The following is an 18,012-nucleotide window of genomic DNA, read 5'->3' on the forward strand; positions in this document are numbered from 1 at the left end:
GAGACTAATGTTCACGTCCATTATTTTGTCTTTCTCGTCATTTGCTTCTGGCTTTCTTTGCTATTCTCCCCAGGTCTTCAAGTCTGTTGCCCACCACCATATATTAGTGTCTTTCACATCTCCCTCTGAGTAGAATTATTACACCTACAAAGTCCTTGTGCCACTTTTCATTTGCCACTAAAGTACTATACTTCTGCTTTACTGTATCCATTTGTTATTGTCCAAATGTTTTCCCTTTTCGCAACTTTATCTGTTGATCCTTTTCCATCCCTTCTGTATCTCTGCCACGAAACATCCACCTTCCTGGAGATACCTCTACTCTTCCAGAGACATATGCATTCCACAAGTCACCTCTTCCGGGAGATACCTCTACTCTTAGGATGAAAGTCTGAGTCTTCAGGTCCTTGGTGCTTCCAGTCTTGCTCTGTGGATGTGAGACTTGGACTCTGTGCAGGGATCTGAGATGGAGACTTAACTCTTTTGGTACCAGGTCTCTTTGGAGAATCCTTGGCTATCATTGGTCGGACTTTTTGTCCAACTACCGGTTGCTGAGAGAGACTCAAATGAGATTTGTTACCTGCATAGTCCGTGAGCGTCAGCTGCGGCTGTATGGACATGTGGCTTATTTTATTGACGCTGATCCTGCTCACCAGATTCTCTCAGTGACGGAGCCTCATGAGTGGAGGAGGCCAATGGGCCAACAACGTGCCTCGTGGTTGTAACAAGTTGATCGGCATCTCAAGGAGATGGGGATGGGCCAGGCATCTGCCTTGGGGACGGCCAGACAGAGGCCCCTGGAGTACCGGCGGAAAATGGACGCAGCGACGCGCTGCTCTGGCACATGCTCCCATACCTGACCTGACCTGGCCTCAACTTTTCCATGAGACATCTGTATTCCATAAGTCTCCTCCTCCAGGAGATACCGCTACTCTTCTATGAGATATCTGTATGTTTAAAAAAAAACAGACATAAATATATGAAGCAAACATTGGCAGAAGATGTTCAGGGTAAACCCGAGTTGTTTATTCCTCTGAAAATCAGCAATGCAATGTCAATTTTCACCTTGGTTTTTCCCTTCACAGTGAAGAAGATGATTTTGGTGTCAGTTTAATACAATATATGAAACAAAGATGGAACACTACTGGAACACAAACATACCCAGTCAACCATCTGTTTAGGTGTCGGCTTCAAAATCTTGAAAAACCAATGTGGACCGTCTGGCATGGTTAGAATCCAGACCCATCTATAAACTGTCATACTGATGTTCCACGTGCAGGTGGTTCATCAATCTGTGTGCCGTCCCTCGGATCGACGTTGAACCGTGTGTCCCGTCTTCCAGCATTCGGTGGTGGACGTCGAAGGCCCCATGGAGTCCTTCGGGAAGAGTAGGCAAGCTATCGCCGGAACCTTGAACAAATTGCCAATTGCAGCCCTTGCAAAACAAATTACAAAACGACTTAATCAAAAAGTCAGGCCTGACCAGCCGGTTCATGAAAGACCAGTTACAAATGTTTGTAATTACCTTCCAACTTCGATGAAGAAGAAAGAGTTTTTAATGTAACAAATTCAGATTCAGTGAGACAAAGCTACTTTTAACCTTCATTCAAGCAATAAGATTTTATAACGTTTTTTTTTAATTTTTATTGCTCACCTGGACTTTAGTCAGGTGAGCTTATGCGGATCGAGCAGCGTCCGCAGGTGAGTCAGTGAGTGAATGTCAATGAGTCCATAAACACTTCGATCATTCTCGCTTGAACCAAACAAACGATTTTGATGAAACTTGTCCACAAGTTTCATATTTGTTGCCTAACGAAGGTGTATTGGCCGCATCAAAATCTGCGCTCATCAAAGGGGTCTATCTGGGGTGGGGGGGGGGGGTTGACCTCCTCAAAATAGGAATTGTGTCTTCTCAGAAACCACACACAACAATTCCAAGGAAACTTGACCAAAACCTTCATCACCCATGATGTACCAACGTTTGTTCACTGAAATGAGAAAAAAATTAGGGTCGAAGGGGGTCGGCGGGGGGCGGGAGGTGCAGGTGAACTTCAGGACATGCAGTGAAATAAAATTTTGATTTATAAATAGATCAACAAATCAATCAAGTAAAGTAGTTGATACAATGAACTTATTTACTCTTCAACAGTGTGTGTGTGTGTGTGTGTGTGTGTGTGTGTGTGTGTGTGTGTGTGTGTGTGTGTGTGTGTGTGTGTGTGTGTGTGTGTGTGTGTGTGTGTGTGTGTGTGTGTGTGTGTGTGTGTGTGTGTGTGTGTGTGTTCTCTCGTTCGTTAGTGCGTCAAACACAAGAGGGATTGACGTCACACACCGAACCCTTCCGATTGACGTTGGGAATGAAAGATGAAAACCCCTGATGATGACGGAACAATACACGTGCTGATGTCGTGATAACATCACCATTAAAATCACGTTCTACATCATCATCATCATCATCATCATCATCATCATCATCATCATCATCATCATCAGTTCTCGTTCGTTGACCATCGTCCATTACCTGCAACAAGAGAACTCTCGTGAAAACTTTACCAACACGAGGGTTTGATTATTCATTCTCACCTGTGCGGACATGCCACGCCCACTCACACTTTGCCCCGCTTGTTGCTCCGCCCACTACCTGAACACGTTCATCCAGGTCAGCCACGCCCACCAGCCATGCCTCACACCGATTGGAACGAAAGCTTCCGCCAAGTACCGGTATCACCTGTTTGGGCACAGAGTAAACACCCAAATACCGAGCCCAAGCCCCCCTGGGAGTTAGTTCGCGAGTCCGTGTCGAGTCCGTGTGACGAGCGACGTGATTTGTTGGAACAAGTTCTTCTGATGGGAAGATAAACCAGTTGAGTATCAAGTTCCGACCTGAACCCGTGTCTCGCCCTCCCGACCCATTTACCTGTCGTGCTCGAAAAAGCCACCTCGACCCGATTTGTGAGAACATTCGATACTCTATGTGTTCCAGATGTTGTTGTTGTCTGTGATTTGTTGTTGTTTGTGATTTGTTGTTGTTGTTTCTTCAGTTGATTGACGCAGCTCGGTTCATCGTGTTAATGGTTCTGATGTTACAGGTGAGTGAGGAAAGGGACACCGACTGGTCTGAGCTGTTGATATGAGATTACGATGATCAATGACGTTTGCTCTTGGACAGTTTCACTTTGATAAAGTTCTCTTTTGGTTCCTTTCGAGTTATTCGGTGCCATCATTGGTCATGTGATGAGAATTGTTTGTTTTGTTTTACCAAGCACGTGATGCCCTCGGTGTTGATGAATTGGATTGAAACCCTGTTAATTAGACAAGTCAAACTTTCCTTTTATTGTCACTGTGATTGTGTTCTCGACGTCATAATTATCACCATGTGTGCGTCATTGATCATGTTGAAATGACTTGATCGGCCCCTGTTATGTTTGAACATCGAAAGTGAGGTTGTAATTAATAACTTGTCCACATACATGTTTGTTTACTGACACAATGAGGGATTTTAGTATGAACCGAACACACACCCCCATCTTCCAAGCTCCTCGCTCCATCCTATGGACCCCCATGCCCACCCCCATCTTCCCGGCCCCTCGCCCCCTCCTCCAGACCCCCAAACCTACCCTATCTTCCCGGATCCTCACCCCCTCCTCTGGACCCCCAAGCCCCACCCCATCTTCCCGGCTCCTCGCCCTTTCCTCTGGATGCCCGCGCCCCACCCCCCTCTTCCTGACTCCCCCCCCTCTCCTCCGGACCCCCAACCCCCAGCCCAATCTTCCCAGCTCCTCAACCCCAAATCCCCATCTTCCCAGCTCCTCGCCCTCTCCTCCAGACCCCCAACTCCCACCCCCATCTTTCCAGCTCCTTGCCCTCTCCTGCAGTTCCCCAAGCCCCACTCCCTTCTTCCCAGCTTCTCGCTCCTCCTCCGGACCCCCAAGCCCCACCCCCATCTTCCCAGCTCCTCAACCCCAAATCTCCATCTTCCCAGGCTTCTCGCCCCTCCTCCAGACCCCCAACTCTCACCCCCATCTTCCCAGCTCCTTGCCCCTCTCCTCTGGGTCCCCAAGCCCCACTCCCATCTTTCCAGACCCCCAAGTCCCACCCCATCCTCCCCGCCCCTCACCCTTTCCTTTGTACCACCAAGCCCCACCCCCATCTTGCCGGCCCCTCGCCCCCTCCTCCAGACGCTCAACCCCACCCCCATCTTTCCAGCTCCTCGCCCCTCCTCCAGAGGCCCAAGCCCCGCCCCAGTTTCCCGGCTGCTCGCCCGTTCCTTCGTACCGCCAAGCCCCACCCCCATCTTGCCGGCCCCTCGCCCCCTCCTCCAGACCCCCAACTCCCACCCCCATCTTCCCAGCTCCTTGCCCTCTCGTCCGGACCTCCAAGCCCCATCTTTGCGGCTCCTAGCCCCTTCCACCTTTCCTCCACCAGACCCCCAACCTCATCCCCTCCCTATTCCTTTGATTGTCCTCTCCCTTGTTCTCATTAAACCCACTCATTACATGAAGGTGTACATGTCCTCCTGGAGCACATTGCACTGTCTCCACCTTTTTTTATGGACAGAAAAAAATCCACGGACACAAGAAATACACCAGAGGAGGTCATTTGGTCCATCCTGCCTGTGCTTTGTTCATGCACCATTAATTTTAATATGTCGGTTTATTTCTTGTCGATTGTGCTGGCAAGACGGCTTCGACTCTCGAGGTACGCATACTCGCCTCTAAGCTGTCTGGCCTGGGTTCGAATCCCGACCCAGCTCTAAACTGTCATCCCGATGCTTCACAGGCAGGGTGATTCGTCAATGTGTGTGCCGTCCCTCGGATGGACGTTGAACAGATGTCCCATCTGCCGGAATGAGTTGGTGAATGTTAACGATCCCACGGTGTCCTTCAAAAAGAGTGGGCGAGCGATCACTGGCACCAAGAACAAATTACAAATTCCTGCCCCGACTCCCTAAGCTTGTGTGGCGGCACGACCACGATTGTCGCCTTGTAACTTGTGTAAACACCACCAACGCTCTGCATCAAGTATGGTACATGATGATGATGTTCATCCAATCTTTACCATTTCACTGGTGGAGGCAGCACAACAATGCAGCAGGTACAAGGACATTACGGGGGTGTTTTATGTATTTATTGATTGATTCATTATTTTGTCGGGATGAAGGGGGTGTAAGGTGAGCGAGCGATGGACAAACACTGGCACCACATCTCACCTTGAGACGAGACGCGCTCACAGACCTCACAACCACTGTGCATGTACGTATATAGTCATCACCCAGCCATACCGAGGATACCTATCAGTCGTGCACGACATCAAGCGCACAACTCTGTCTCCCCAGTTGTTCTCGGTTCCTCGTTTCATTCCACTTTAAACTCATTACCTGATGATATCATCTCGTGTTGCATGAAAATCCACTCGAGGAAACATGCTGGAATAATAACAGTGTCTTATTGAAACTGAACCATTCATTTGGGAAATAACTCTTACTAATGTAAGCAGAGTTTTGTGAACATGAGTATGAATCAAGTCCAGGGTTTAGAAAAATAGATTGTGCTTTGAAGTGATTTGGGAGGTTGTAAGTTCATTAAACGTCCACCATTTTCTTGGATAACTCTTCTCACCCATCTTGGAAAGTTAGAAATGACTTAAAAAATTCCTCGGAAATGGACTGTAATGCTTGTTCACATACTATAGTCCATCTATCGATTGGAACCATGCTCTGTGCGGAGCGTCGGTGCTGCTCAAGCAGTCTCCTGGGCTATTGGGCACAATCCTGGACGAGTCGCCACTCCGACACAGGATACTCTTAATCATCCCATCAAGCTCCCAGAAGATGATGGCTTAATCATCCCAGCAAGCTGCTACTCATTTTGCCGACCTCTGAAGGATGACAGGCTGAGTCAACCCCACCTGGTATTGATTCAACAGCCAAGCAGGATTTGAACTCAGGACCCTAGGATCCCAAGCCCACCACCCTAACCATGAAGACAACACCAGGCATACACTCTATTATCTGAATCCAAAATTCCCTTCATCATGGAACATGACGTAGACCAGTGTTATCCAGTTCGATTATCTCCAGCATGTCTTGAGCAGCTTGATCCTCTAATATATCAACGGGAAACGTGAACTTTGTGAAGATGCCGATTTGATATTTTCAAAATCTTATAAATAGAGGTCTTTGATGCATTATCCAGCAAAGGTACTGCCATGTTGACTCTTTTTATTTATTTATTTATTTATTTAATTTGTTTTTTTGGGGAGATGCCCTGCATGTCAAACAGACTGAACTGCACCTGCCTCCAAGGTGCGCCATTTTGGCCCGAGGCTTAGGCGTTGGAACTGGGGAGGAGATGAAATGGCATTATGATTTTCTAAACCATGGTTTTTGTTGGTGCTGATTCATTCTTGTGGCATCGTAACAACAAATGTGAAGCAGGAGCACAAATGCAAAATTGAGTGCTAAGGCCTATAATTCAAACCAATAAAGTTTTGATGAAGTAGCAAACTTTATCCGAAAAGTTGCTGAAAAATCCGACAAGTGTCCTGATCGCAAACAAACAATTCTAATTTAATAGTTGGCATACAATAATTTGCACAATATTGCATTAAGAACTACAAAGAGCAATCAGAGTTTTCAGCCACTCGCCAGAACTTGTTTTGTGTGGCGTTTGTGTCCTGGTGTGTTTACGTAATTAATAAAGGACAGAGTCAGAACTGTCACTTGACTGGGTACCAAGACATCCCCCTTTGATCAGACACCTGACCCTGGACGATTTTCATTATTATTCAATTGAATTTAGAATGAGATTAAACTATATTCAAACCAAATGGGTGCAGTTGTGCATTGGAGTAAATAATCAGAAGGAACCCGAACAAGCAAAAAGCAAAGATGAAGTCATCAGGAGGAACCTGGAAAGGATTCACCTTTCAGCTGCTACTTCTCTACCCTCAAGCTCATCCAGCCACAGCCAAGTGAGCCTCATTCAATGAATAAATAAATAAATAAAATAACCCAGATTAAAAAAAAAATAATAATTCTGGCTGCCAGACCATGTGTCCAATCAGGTTGAAATTTAAAACGTGTATACAACATCACTACTCAATCATAATTGTGAAGTTTCACTTTGATTTATTAAGCGGTTCCAGAGAAAACATGATTCAATACATTATTTCAACACGACAAACTTGGGCACCCATGGTTTGTGGAACATTTGTATGAAGTTTCCCCTCTATGTCCAGCCATTCTGAAGATTTTTTTTAATTATTATTATTATTTATTTTTTATAGGTTTTCAGGTAAATCCAATATGGTAGCCAAACTATGTGACCAATGACATCAGAAATGTGAATCTTTTATTGCCCATGGATAGGTGGCTATACGTGTGAAGTTTCACCTCAATATGTTCAGCCACTTCTGAGATGATTTTTTTTAAACAATATGGCTGGCAAATCACTTGACCGATGACATCATCAATGGGTTTTTTTTTTTATCCCGAGATGACCCTCAATTTTTCATACTGATCCGATGTAGCATTCTACATATGCAATGTTGACGTCATAACGAAGGCACCTATGATATCAAGGGGAAAAAAATCACACTTATTCCCAATGAGGAGTACTTGCCATGTGTGAAGATTCAATTTTTTTTCCTTGGTGTTGTTTCAGAGGTAGAGGTCCAAAGTTTTTTTTTATTTTTATTTTTTATTTTTTTTTTTTTCCAACATGGCTGCAACACCACATGACCTGTGACGTAATTATCATTAAAACATTCTACATGAGTCATCATACCTATGGTGAAAGTTTTGTCTCAATCCGACAAGCGGTTGTGGAGAAAAACATGAAAGTTCTGTGCAGACAGACAGACAAACAGAGACAGACAAACGGGCCCAAACGCAATACCATCTCCTTTGGTGAGAACAATTAGTTATCCTGGTGGGAACCGCAGAGGAAATCTTGGATCACTGGGTTGTACGGTTTCAAGCACAGTGTTATCTTCACCTCTCGAGTAACACGTATCACGACGTATATATCTCAATTCATCCCCTTTCGTAATGTGCAGCAATTTGAATATTTGCAGATAAACTGAAGTATTAGGAATGCAATTTCATGCACTAGCAATGTCCAATTAAATAGCCATGTAGCTTCTGTGGAATAATAATGAAAAACTTTACAAGGGCAACAACATTGCAAGTAATTATGTTGAAAAACAACAGCTTGTCATAACCATACATTGTTAATCATTCTACGAGGCATATTAGTATGAAGTCAATTTTTCTCGAGATCTATTGCTTGCTTGTAATTGTGTTTACAGTTGCTGCTTAATGGAAGTGATGTTTCTGTTCCCATAGAATGGTGTTAAACAATCAGCTTTGAAATGAACGTTTCATTGCCGCTGCTAATGAGAATCGGTTGAGTGTGGCCATATGCTGGGATGGATCAAACTTGTTTTATAACAGCTGTCCGTCAAGGCATGGTTGCTTCCATTGGTTGAAGGAACACCCTAAAGGCATGCCACCATGATATCCTTGGAACTCTTTCTTGCCGTCGTTCCTACAAGTTGAGGAAACCGGAGGTACTTTGGGACATCGAGGAGTGTGTGGTCATTTCCTGGGATGGGTGGAACATGTTTTTCAGCTGTCTGTCAAGGCATGGTTGCTTCGATTGGTTGAAGGAACACCCTAAAGTCATGCCACCGTGAAATCCTTGGAATCTTAAGTTGCTTGTTGTCACTTATCCAACAATTCCGGGAAGCTGAGGTGCATTGAGACATCATGGAGTGCATCGCCTTAATGCCACGACAGTTGGGACAGGTTTATCAGCTGCCTGTCAAGGAATGGGTGCTTTCATTGGTTTAAGGAATGCCACAAAGTCATGCTACCCTGACATTCTTGCAACTATTACTTCCTTGCTGTCACTTATCTCACAATTCGGGGAACCTGGGTTGCTTTTTTGACATCGTGGAGCGAATGGCCGTAATGCCGTGATGGACGGAACAGGTTTATCACCTACCTGTAAAGGAATGGTTGCTTCCATTGGTTGGAAGGAACACAATTGAGGCAGATGACTATGAAATCCTTGGAACGATCAATTACTTGTTGTCACTTATCGAACAATTAGGAGAAACTGGTGTGCCTTGGGATACCCCCCCTCATGCAGCTATTCTTGGCTAATGCTATTTCGTTGGAACGCATTGATTCAAAAATATATTTATTTATTTAACATATTCATTGTGCTTTTGAGTTGCACATGGGACTGAAAATTTCTTGAAACGGTCATAGTGTTCAAATTTTGAGGAAAATTGGAAGGTTTCATGGGTTTTGGGAGATGTCACCACATTGCCAGCTTTGATGATGATGACCTCATGGTGCACCCTAATGTCTCCAATCTCGTGTTGCTGTGCATTGCACATGTACGGATTATGTGAAATGTAAAAGAGCATGAGTTGTCATTGCTTTTTGTGGTTTCTCTGGATTGCTCAGGCATTTGTACATGTACGTAACCGTGAAAGCATTTTGATCCGTCTCCTCCTCGTAAGGCCTACTGATTTGTACATTCTTGTCTTTGGATTGCACTCAAAACTGAGGATAAACTTTTAAAAGTGCATACTTTCTGTCGTCGTGCTGTTAAGTACTCGTACGACACTTTATTTATTATAATTGTTTTTTTGTTTTTTTTTAAACAGGATTCCCTTTAAGAATATTATTTGATCTCTTTATTTCCTCCGCCAGAGAAGATGGACAGAGATTATTTTCACCCCTGTTGGGTGGTCGCTAGACTACCGTTATTCTTAGGTTTTCTGTCTGTCTGTCTGTCTGTATGTATGTATGTAATGGACAGCTCTAGAGGCCAGAGGAGTCGACCGGTTTTGATGAAACTTGACTGGTAGGTTCATACCAGGATCTCGTTGAACGCTTTTGAGCACCGTTGCTATGGACGACACCGTTGCCGAGCAATGGGACTTTAAAATTTTTGAAAAAAATATTTTTATATATATTTTTAGAAAATCAAAAATCGCCTTCCGCATTGTTATGCGCACTATAATCAACCTCTTTGTCAAAAAATTTCAGCCCGATCCGTCAAAAAAATGTATGACTAGTATGCAACTTTATAGCGACCACCCATGTCGCCTACTGGCTTGTCTCTCTATCTGTTTGTCTGTAAGCAGGAGAGATTTGGACAAAACATGGTGGACATGTTGGGTGTGTGCCAAGAACAAATTGTTGAGATTTTGGTGAAGGTCCGGATCCGATAATTTTATTTTAATTCGGAAAGCGATTCTTCACCATTGATATTTGCGGCCAATAACAATACATCGCATGATATTTCAAAACGTTGTGCCAAAACTTGGTGGATGAGCTGGTTAGTTGACAAGAACAAGCCGATTCGATATTGGTTCAGATCCGGCCTATCGGTGGATACAAAATGTAAACTATTTAGCCTGGTGGAGGTATGTGCTCTACCAAGTGCCGTCATGGTACTGGTCAGCTTCAGCATGACTTCCTGTTCCCCTTGCTTTTGACATGTCAACTCGTGTCATGTCGAAGATGGTAGCAAATTAAATGAATTGATGCTGGCTTAACTTCAGCAAATTGGCATGACCCTTGCACATTGCCTGTATTTAGGAGTGACCTGTGGAGACCGTTCCTGTTGGGCATTACTCGCGGTCCGTAGACAATCGGTCCATTGTTTCTATCTCTTTGTGTTTATATGTTGAATTTGCTCAGTATCACTCATTTAATGGAGTGAACCATTTTGCAGACAGTACCAAGAAGCCTTGCATTCTGAAGGTTTGTTGTTTGTGTGTTTGATCATGATTATGATGCCTGAAGGCAGACACAGCTAGTATGAGCATGACCCTAAAGGTCAAGAGTTAATGTATGCTGTGTTGTTTTCACTGTGTTCAATCTTTGTGCTGAAATGTTTTTGTTGATTTTTTTTTTTATTTTTATTTTGTAGCCTTGTTTCCTTTCTCAACTAAACTATGTGCCCAAGAAGGAAGCTTTAAAATGCTCCCTTGAACATTAGAAGACACAGTCATGCGGTGGTGGTGGTGGTAGTGTATGTTATTGTTCTTGACTTTTAAGTTATCTGTTTCCCTCTCTTCCCTGTTTTGGCCTGTTATGTCTTGCTAATTATCAAAATCAAGTTCAAATTGTGTTGTTGATTTCCATTTGTTTAATTTCTGTGACGGTGCTGCGATCGGCCCATCCAGAATTTACTAATGGCTGAGAATGTGGTGGTATTAATCTGCTGCAGTCCTTGTGGTGGTGGTTTATCTTGATTCGACTTGGTGGTCATTCCAAGATGAATGAAAGTGTGCACCCACTTTCAATTTTTTTTTTTTACCTTTTGTTCCCTTTGTAGCCCTGAATGAAATTGCATTAAATCAGACTTTTTTCCACCTTTTATTTACACATCGTAACCCACAACTTCCAAGTGAAAAACCAATTTCAGAAAATTATTTATAAATACTAAACTAGAATATCTTGGTTGGATAAATGTCCATTTCCCCCCCCCAAAAAAAACTTTTGACAGCAATTACAGCTGTGAGTCTTTTGGGATAGGTCTCTACCAACTTTGCACACCTTGATTGGACAATATTTGTCCATTCTTCTGTACAAAACTGTTCAAGCTCAGTCGAGTTGCATGGGGAGCATTTTATGGACAGCAATCTTCAAGTCGTGCCACAGATTTTTGATTGGATTTAGGTAGTGGCTCTAACTGGACCACTCGGACATTTATCTTTTTGTTCCTTCACCACTCCAGTGTAACTTTGGATCTGTGCTTCGGGTCGTTGTCATGCTGAAAGGTGAACTTCTGTCCAAATTTCAGCTTTCTTGCAGAGGGCAGCAGGTTTTCTTCTAAGATTTTTCTGTATTTTGCTCCGTCCATTTTCCCTTCTATCCTGACAAATGCCCCAGTCCCTGCTGATGAGAAGCATCCCCATAACATGATGCTGCCACCACCATGCTTCACAGTCAGGATGGTTCTCTTTGGGTGATCTGTTGTGTTGGGTTTGCGCTAAACATGATATTTTGCATTTCGGCCAAAACGTTCAATCTTGGTTTCGTCAGACCACAAAACTTTTTGCCACGTGGTTTTATGCATCCCTCAAACGGGACTCAATGTGGGCTTTTTTTGAGTAATGGCTTCCTTCCTGCTACACTGCCACCTTGTGGAGTGCTTGGGATATTGTTGTCATATGCACACTGTGAACAGTCTTTGTCACAAGGGCCTGTAGCTCTTGTGCCTTCGGCCAAAGTTGCCATTGGCTTCTTGGTGGCCTCTCTGATCAGTCTCCTCCTTACTTGGTCATCAAATTTGGAGGGATGGCCTGATCTAGGCAGGGACTTGGTGGTACCATACACCTTCCACTTCCTAATGATTGTTCTGACTGTGCTACAAGGGATATTCAAGGCCTTTGAAATATTTTATACCCATCCCCTGATCTGTGCCTTTCCACAACTTTATCCCAGAGGTCTTTTGAAAGTTCCTTAGGTCTTGTGGTTGAGTCTTTGCTGTGAAATACACCACCCAGCAGAGGAAACCTACAGCAACAGCTGATTTTATTCTGAAATGATCAGAATCACTACTGTTATGATGTAGCGGTGATACTGTCATATTCTAGTTTTATTGACCCCGATTAAGGCAGCAATAGGATCTCTTACATCCACAAACTTAATCCGAGCAGACTGGATTCACAACTTCATGTCCATCTGAAGGACGGTACACTTTGTGATGGACTGGTGAAGCAGAAATCTGTTGGTTTATTGTCGTGTCGGGGAATCAAAGGTAGCTGTGGTCCATCCACACCATCCTGTTGGACCCTCGAGTCAGGATATTGTGTTTTATAAAATGTTTCTTTGAATTTCTCAAGAAGCCATTAGTGCAATGAGGACACAATATAGGACTATGTAATAAATCTGCACCCGACTATCTGACACATCCTTCCGTGAAACAGTAGGGCCTGTGCCGTCAACCTGTGGTCGAGTTACATGATTAACTGCATTTGTGACAAAAAAAAAATTCTTGACATGTCGTTTCATGTTTTTGTTTTAGGGCCTCGATAGATGTCAGCGGCAGAAAATAACAACTCGACTCAACATTATGCTTCTCAGCAGGACATTGAGACGGCTCAACAAATGGCCGCCAATGGGGAGAAATCCAAGAAAAAGGTTATCCTTACAATATCTCGAATCTTATAAACATTTGAGAGTGTGTCGTGTTTTCTAAAACCTTAAAACTTCATGTAATCTGCATTCCCTTCATATCATATCCAAGAAACGGCACGTCTGTCTGGGTCATCTTCATGTTCATGAAATGGATGAATTTTCATTCTTCCTACTTTGTCTCATCGATTTACTCTCCTTTCCCCTAACCCCTCCGTTCCTCGAACCTTCCTTTCCCCTAACCCTCCTTTGCACCTCTCTTTAGTTTTTCTTTATCCTCCATTATTATGTTTGTTTTTTTTTTCCTCACCAATTTAATCCCTCCCGCCCACATACGTACATCGGTGTATTTGAATTGAAAGATTTGTGAACAATCTATAATTGTGCTTGGTTTTATCCTGCATTCTTCCTTCTTGTTGACGAAGGTAAGGCTCATAAAAATTACCCGGGTAAATGGAGGGCAAACATGCTGACAGCACGACGGGCGTACACCTCCGGCTTCCTGTACCGCTCAACGCAGGAAGTCGTACGAATAGAAAACTCATTCAAATATCAACCTTATAAAGAAAAAGATCATTGTAACACTATAAACCTGCACCAAAAAGCCAACCATGCACAGTGGAGAAACGTTGAAACCTTCCATAAATTATGATGATTTGGGATCACCAGAATGATGGCTGGAGAGGTGGTCACTCCAAAAGGTGGTCTTCACAGGACACCTGACGTGGCAATGGTGCTGCCGATGGAGTTCCGAAAGCAAAGATGATGCCAGAATGTTTGCTATTACCACCCCGAGCAGTCAGAGTAGGAATTTCTAATTTGTTGAGTGGGCCGGGTATAACTCGCACACACTCCACGGAGGTCACCATTGGTTCTTAAACATCCACCAAGGATTAGTGCTGGGAGAGAGGTCCTCCAGCTTAATGTCCATCTGAGGAATGGCGCACTTATCGATGTCTCACCCTACCTGTGAAACACCTGGATGACAGTTTTATAGCTGTACCAAGATTCAAACCCAAGCTTGGCAGCTAAAAGACGAGTGAGGATACGTACAAGCTATTCTATCAACCATTCTGTAAGAGTTGTTCCAAAATTGTTTGTTTTTAAATGCTCTTCCAATATGTGATGTCACATTGTGATAATAACCCAGCAACACCACAGATATCCTGTTGAGTTGGTGCAAGGTGAAACGACCAGAACCAAAGCAACATGGAAACCTCCTCAATAATGAGCATCCGGCACAGAATATATTCCGACACGTCATCGTATCGAGCTGATTCGGGTGCAGATCTTGAAACCGGAGCTCATTACAGTAGTTCATCGTTAAGGTACGCCATGAAAATGACCAGCTTGAAGTAATCATCCTCGAGCTGTTAGAAACTTGTGCAATTGCTGCAAAGTTGATCTCAAAAATTTCCACGAGGCGAGTCAAAATGGGCCGCTGTAAGTGGAAGAGCTGTCGGCATTTCTCAACATCACATTGCACCAGACTTCCATTCCCTGAACGAGACCTTTCAACATCATGTGACACAAGACCTCCTTTCCTGTGAAGACTTGGTGAAATAACTTGGGTGTTAGCGGTGGGGAGGGGGGGGTGTTCAAATGAAGGTAAATATCTGAGTTTGTGGTCAGAGAAGATCATTAGAAAACATGCTGAGATGTTTGTTCTCCTAAAATAGCAGATGGGCTTTGTGCAAGACAAGTTCATGGACAAGGGTTACATCTTTGTTGGAATTCTTGTTTGACACCTTTTTTTTTTGTCATCATCATCGTCCCACCACCATTTCTGCTTCTATTTGCCTTGTTCGGTTATTTCTCCGCAACAAGTTCCTGGAGTGGGTCCTGGTGTCCATCCGTCCATTAACATTTGACTAAAACATCTTCTCCTCGCAAACTACCCCACCGATTTATGGACCTAACTTGCCACGAGGCATCGGGACCTTGCCCTCACCTTAAGTTATACTCCTCGTGGCCATATCTCCATGGAAAGGGGGTCACCAGCCTCTCCCCCAATCCCACTTTTTTCATTAAAACACTTTCTCCACAACTACCTCAGCGATACGGACTAAATTTGGTGTGATACATCAGGACAGTGAAGTCTCATGGGGTTGTGTTCCCCATCCGGATCTGCCCCTAGAAGAGGCTGAAAATGAGGGTTTCACTTCAAATTCAGGCAATTTATTTAAAAATCTTCTCCGAAACAGACGGTGAGATGCAGACCAAAATCTTGATGCAATATCAGGACCCTACCGTTAACTTAAGCTGTGCTACCCATGACCGCACCACTTCAGCAAGGGGGCCCATGGCCCCTTCCCCCTAATCCCTCATTTTCACCCCACCTGTTGGGGAAATAATCATCAGTTTCCTCCTACAGGGCTATTTATTTATTATTATTATTATTATGTTTTTATCTTCTCTTCCACCCGTATTACCCCCTACATTAACTCATAACCTTCATAACTCTATTTGAGGCAGTCTATCAGTCATTGAAAATGAAATTCAATGGAACTTGTGAATGATATTGTGATGAGATTGAGGTCATTGAAAGGAGGATACTGAACTTGTGCACAGAGCTGATGTGATTTGAATTCGACGCCTTTTCCCGTTTGCAGTGAATTCTCTTTATCGGCTTTTTGCAATATTTTGATCTTCTCTGGGATGCTCTGCACGAAGACGGGTAAACATTGATCAAATGGACGGTGCACATAGCTTCACCGTTCCTCCAGTGTTGCCAGTGCACCACCGTGACTCGGATTACAATGGGTGGTTTGCCTTTTCCTTCCAAAGGGTAGTCAGCGCAGACATTTGTAATTTGTTCAGGGTACCGGTGATAACTCGACTACTCTTCGTGAAAGACACCGTGGGTTATTTAATGTTCAGCAGGCAATGCTCGTGGACGGGACACCCGGCTATAGGTGGATCTGAGGGACGGTGCGTGCGGTGATGCACAGCACTACCCGTGAAACACCAAGCCGACAGTTTATCGTCGGTTCGAGAATCGGACCCAGACAAGACGGCTCGAAGGAAAACCGTGCTACCTCCGAACCATCCTGTCGGACTCCTATCATGCAAGTCTCTAAAAAGAAAACCTCTGTTTGAATTGGCTCCCGAGTCTTATTCGGTCACTAACTACCACAAACCTCAAACAACCTTAGGGTCACATGGGCCATGTGGCTAACGATGACTGCATACTCTGACATCAGAAACCCCTTCCGTGCACAACAGGCTCAGCATGTGCTCGCTTTCAAATTCATGTTCGGACAAATGAGCTCTCCTTTTAATACCTCCGCCAACAAAGGTGGACGGAGGTTTTGTTTTCACCCTTGTCGGCCTGTGGATAGGATATCTCAAAAAGTTGTGGACGGATTCAGACAATTTTGCGTCGAGGTTGGGTGTGTGACATCAACGGAATGATCAACCTGGTGGAGGTATGCGCCCCACCGAGTGCCAGTGCCGTTCTAGTTGAAGGTGTTATCAGGATTAGACACTTGTGCAGTGTATAAAAATGAGAACAATTTCATTGACATTGGCAACTGTCGATAATTCTGAGGAGCCGTACTGCTCTTTGGACAAAATGTGTCATCTGTGTGCTCTGCAAGTAGGAAATGTTGCATTGATGAGTAAACAGTCTAATCCCGACTTATTTTTCTCGATCTCTTTCCAATGGGCAAGCAACCTGGCGAAGAGGTACGCACTCACTTCTGAGCTGTCTAACCTGGGTTCGAATCCCAACCCAGCTATAAACTTTTCGTCCTGGTGTTCCACAAGCAGGGTGATTCATCAATGTGTGTGCGGTCCCTCGGATGGACGTTAAATTGGCCGTCATGTCCGCTGGCATTAGTTGATGGACGTTAAAGATCCCACGGTGTCCTTTGCGAAGAGTTAGGTGAGCTCTCCCCGGCATCCTAGCCAAATCCTAAATTCCTGCCCTGGCTTCTTTTGTCGGAGTCGTGACCCGTACAGGATTTTAACCTGGGCCAAGATACTGCTTTGGGAGAACCGACACTCCAGATGGAACGTGGTACATGAATGTTTCCCACCTTCCTCTCCCCATCTTCTCCACCCTTCCTCCAAAATCACATAAGTGGTCGAGACAAAAAATGTCCCTCTCAACCATGAAGAAATGCTCATGTAGAAACTTGCCTGAGGTCCTTTCCCAGTCCGTATCGCACATTCTTCCTCGGAATACAACAGAGGTGTGGTTTTTTTTTTGTTCTGAAGATCTTTGTGACCAGGCAAAGACTTTCCTGTTACCACTCAATGGTCTCCAGGTACTGTCTGCATTTTTAAAAAAAAATTATTTTTTATTTGGAGCCCCCGTCCTCTTTACAGTGATTAGCTTAACAATTTTTACACTGATTGCTGAAAACAATCCTCGACGGGTCACAAATGACAAAAACGACCTGCTTTCTAGCAACTTCACAAACTGTGCCAGGGCAACATCAACGCAGCAAAAGATACGAGAGAAGATTGTGTGGAGAAAATTCAGAGAAATCAAAATAGTAATTTGAATATTTATCTCCGCCACCGAACGTGGACGGATTTGTATGATATTTGCTGGACAGGCTGAGTGTCCAAGGAATTCTTCCTTGTCCAACAAGGAAGAATTGTTTCGATATTGGTGAAGATCCGGATCCGGAAACGACAATATTTTTATTTATTTTTTCAGTAATTCTTCAAGATTGAGAGATGGGACCAAAACCGATGTATCGCATGATGCTCCAACAAGTTGTGACAAAACTTGGTGGACGAGTCTGTTAGGTGACGAGAAGAAGCGGATTCGATTTCGGTGCATGTCCGGATCCAGATCTGGCCTGTACGTGGGATAGAAAATGTAAACTGTTCATCCT

At 44.1% G+C, this 18,012-nt stretch overlaps 1 protein-coding gene and 1 long non-coding RNA gene across 7 annotated transcripts in view; one reads left to right on the top strand and one right to left on the bottom strand.

The window, feature by feature from the left end:
- The window catches only part of LOC147033818 (uncharacterized), a 225,003-nt gene that overhangs the window by 19,713 nt on the left and 187,278 nt on the right, over positions 1-18,012 (top strand). The window contains exons 1-2 of one of the 5 annotated variants that reach the window (XM_085871369.1): positions 2,694-2,857; positions 13,053-13,168. In XM_085871369.1, the coding sequence (XP_085727495.1) occupies positions 13,064-13,168 (105 nt within the window). In that variant the 5' untranslated portion in view covers positions 2,694-2,857; positions 13,053-13,063. Of the gene's footprint in view, positions 1-2,693; positions 2,947-13,052; positions 13,169-18,012 lie in introns of those variants that run through there. The other 4 variants (XM_085871354.1, XM_085871343.1, XM_085871363.1 and 1 more) reach the window with 4 other exon arrangements.
- LOC147033819 (uncharacterized) lies at positions 657-2,720 on the bottom strand. 2 transcript variants are annotated; one of them, XR_015055502.1, is made up of 3 exons: positions 2,578-2,720; positions 1,652-1,985; positions 657-1,432 (listed from the first exon to the last, which is right to left on the bottom strand). It is a non-coding gene; the product is annotated as an uncharacterized LOC147033819 (long non-coding RNA). The 2 variants fall into 2 exon arrangements; XR_015055497.1 differs by lacking the exon at positions 2,578-2,720 and adding an exon at positions 2,516-2,577.

Source organism: Eptatretus burgeri, chromosome 1 (assembly GCF_056783735.1).
Source record: "Eptatretus burgeri isolate ZD-2024b chromosome 1, Ebu_testis_v1, whole genome shotgun sequence".
Lineage (NCBI taxonomy): Eukaryota > Metazoa > Chordata > Myxini > Myxiniformes > Myxinidae > Eptatretus > Eptatretus burgeri.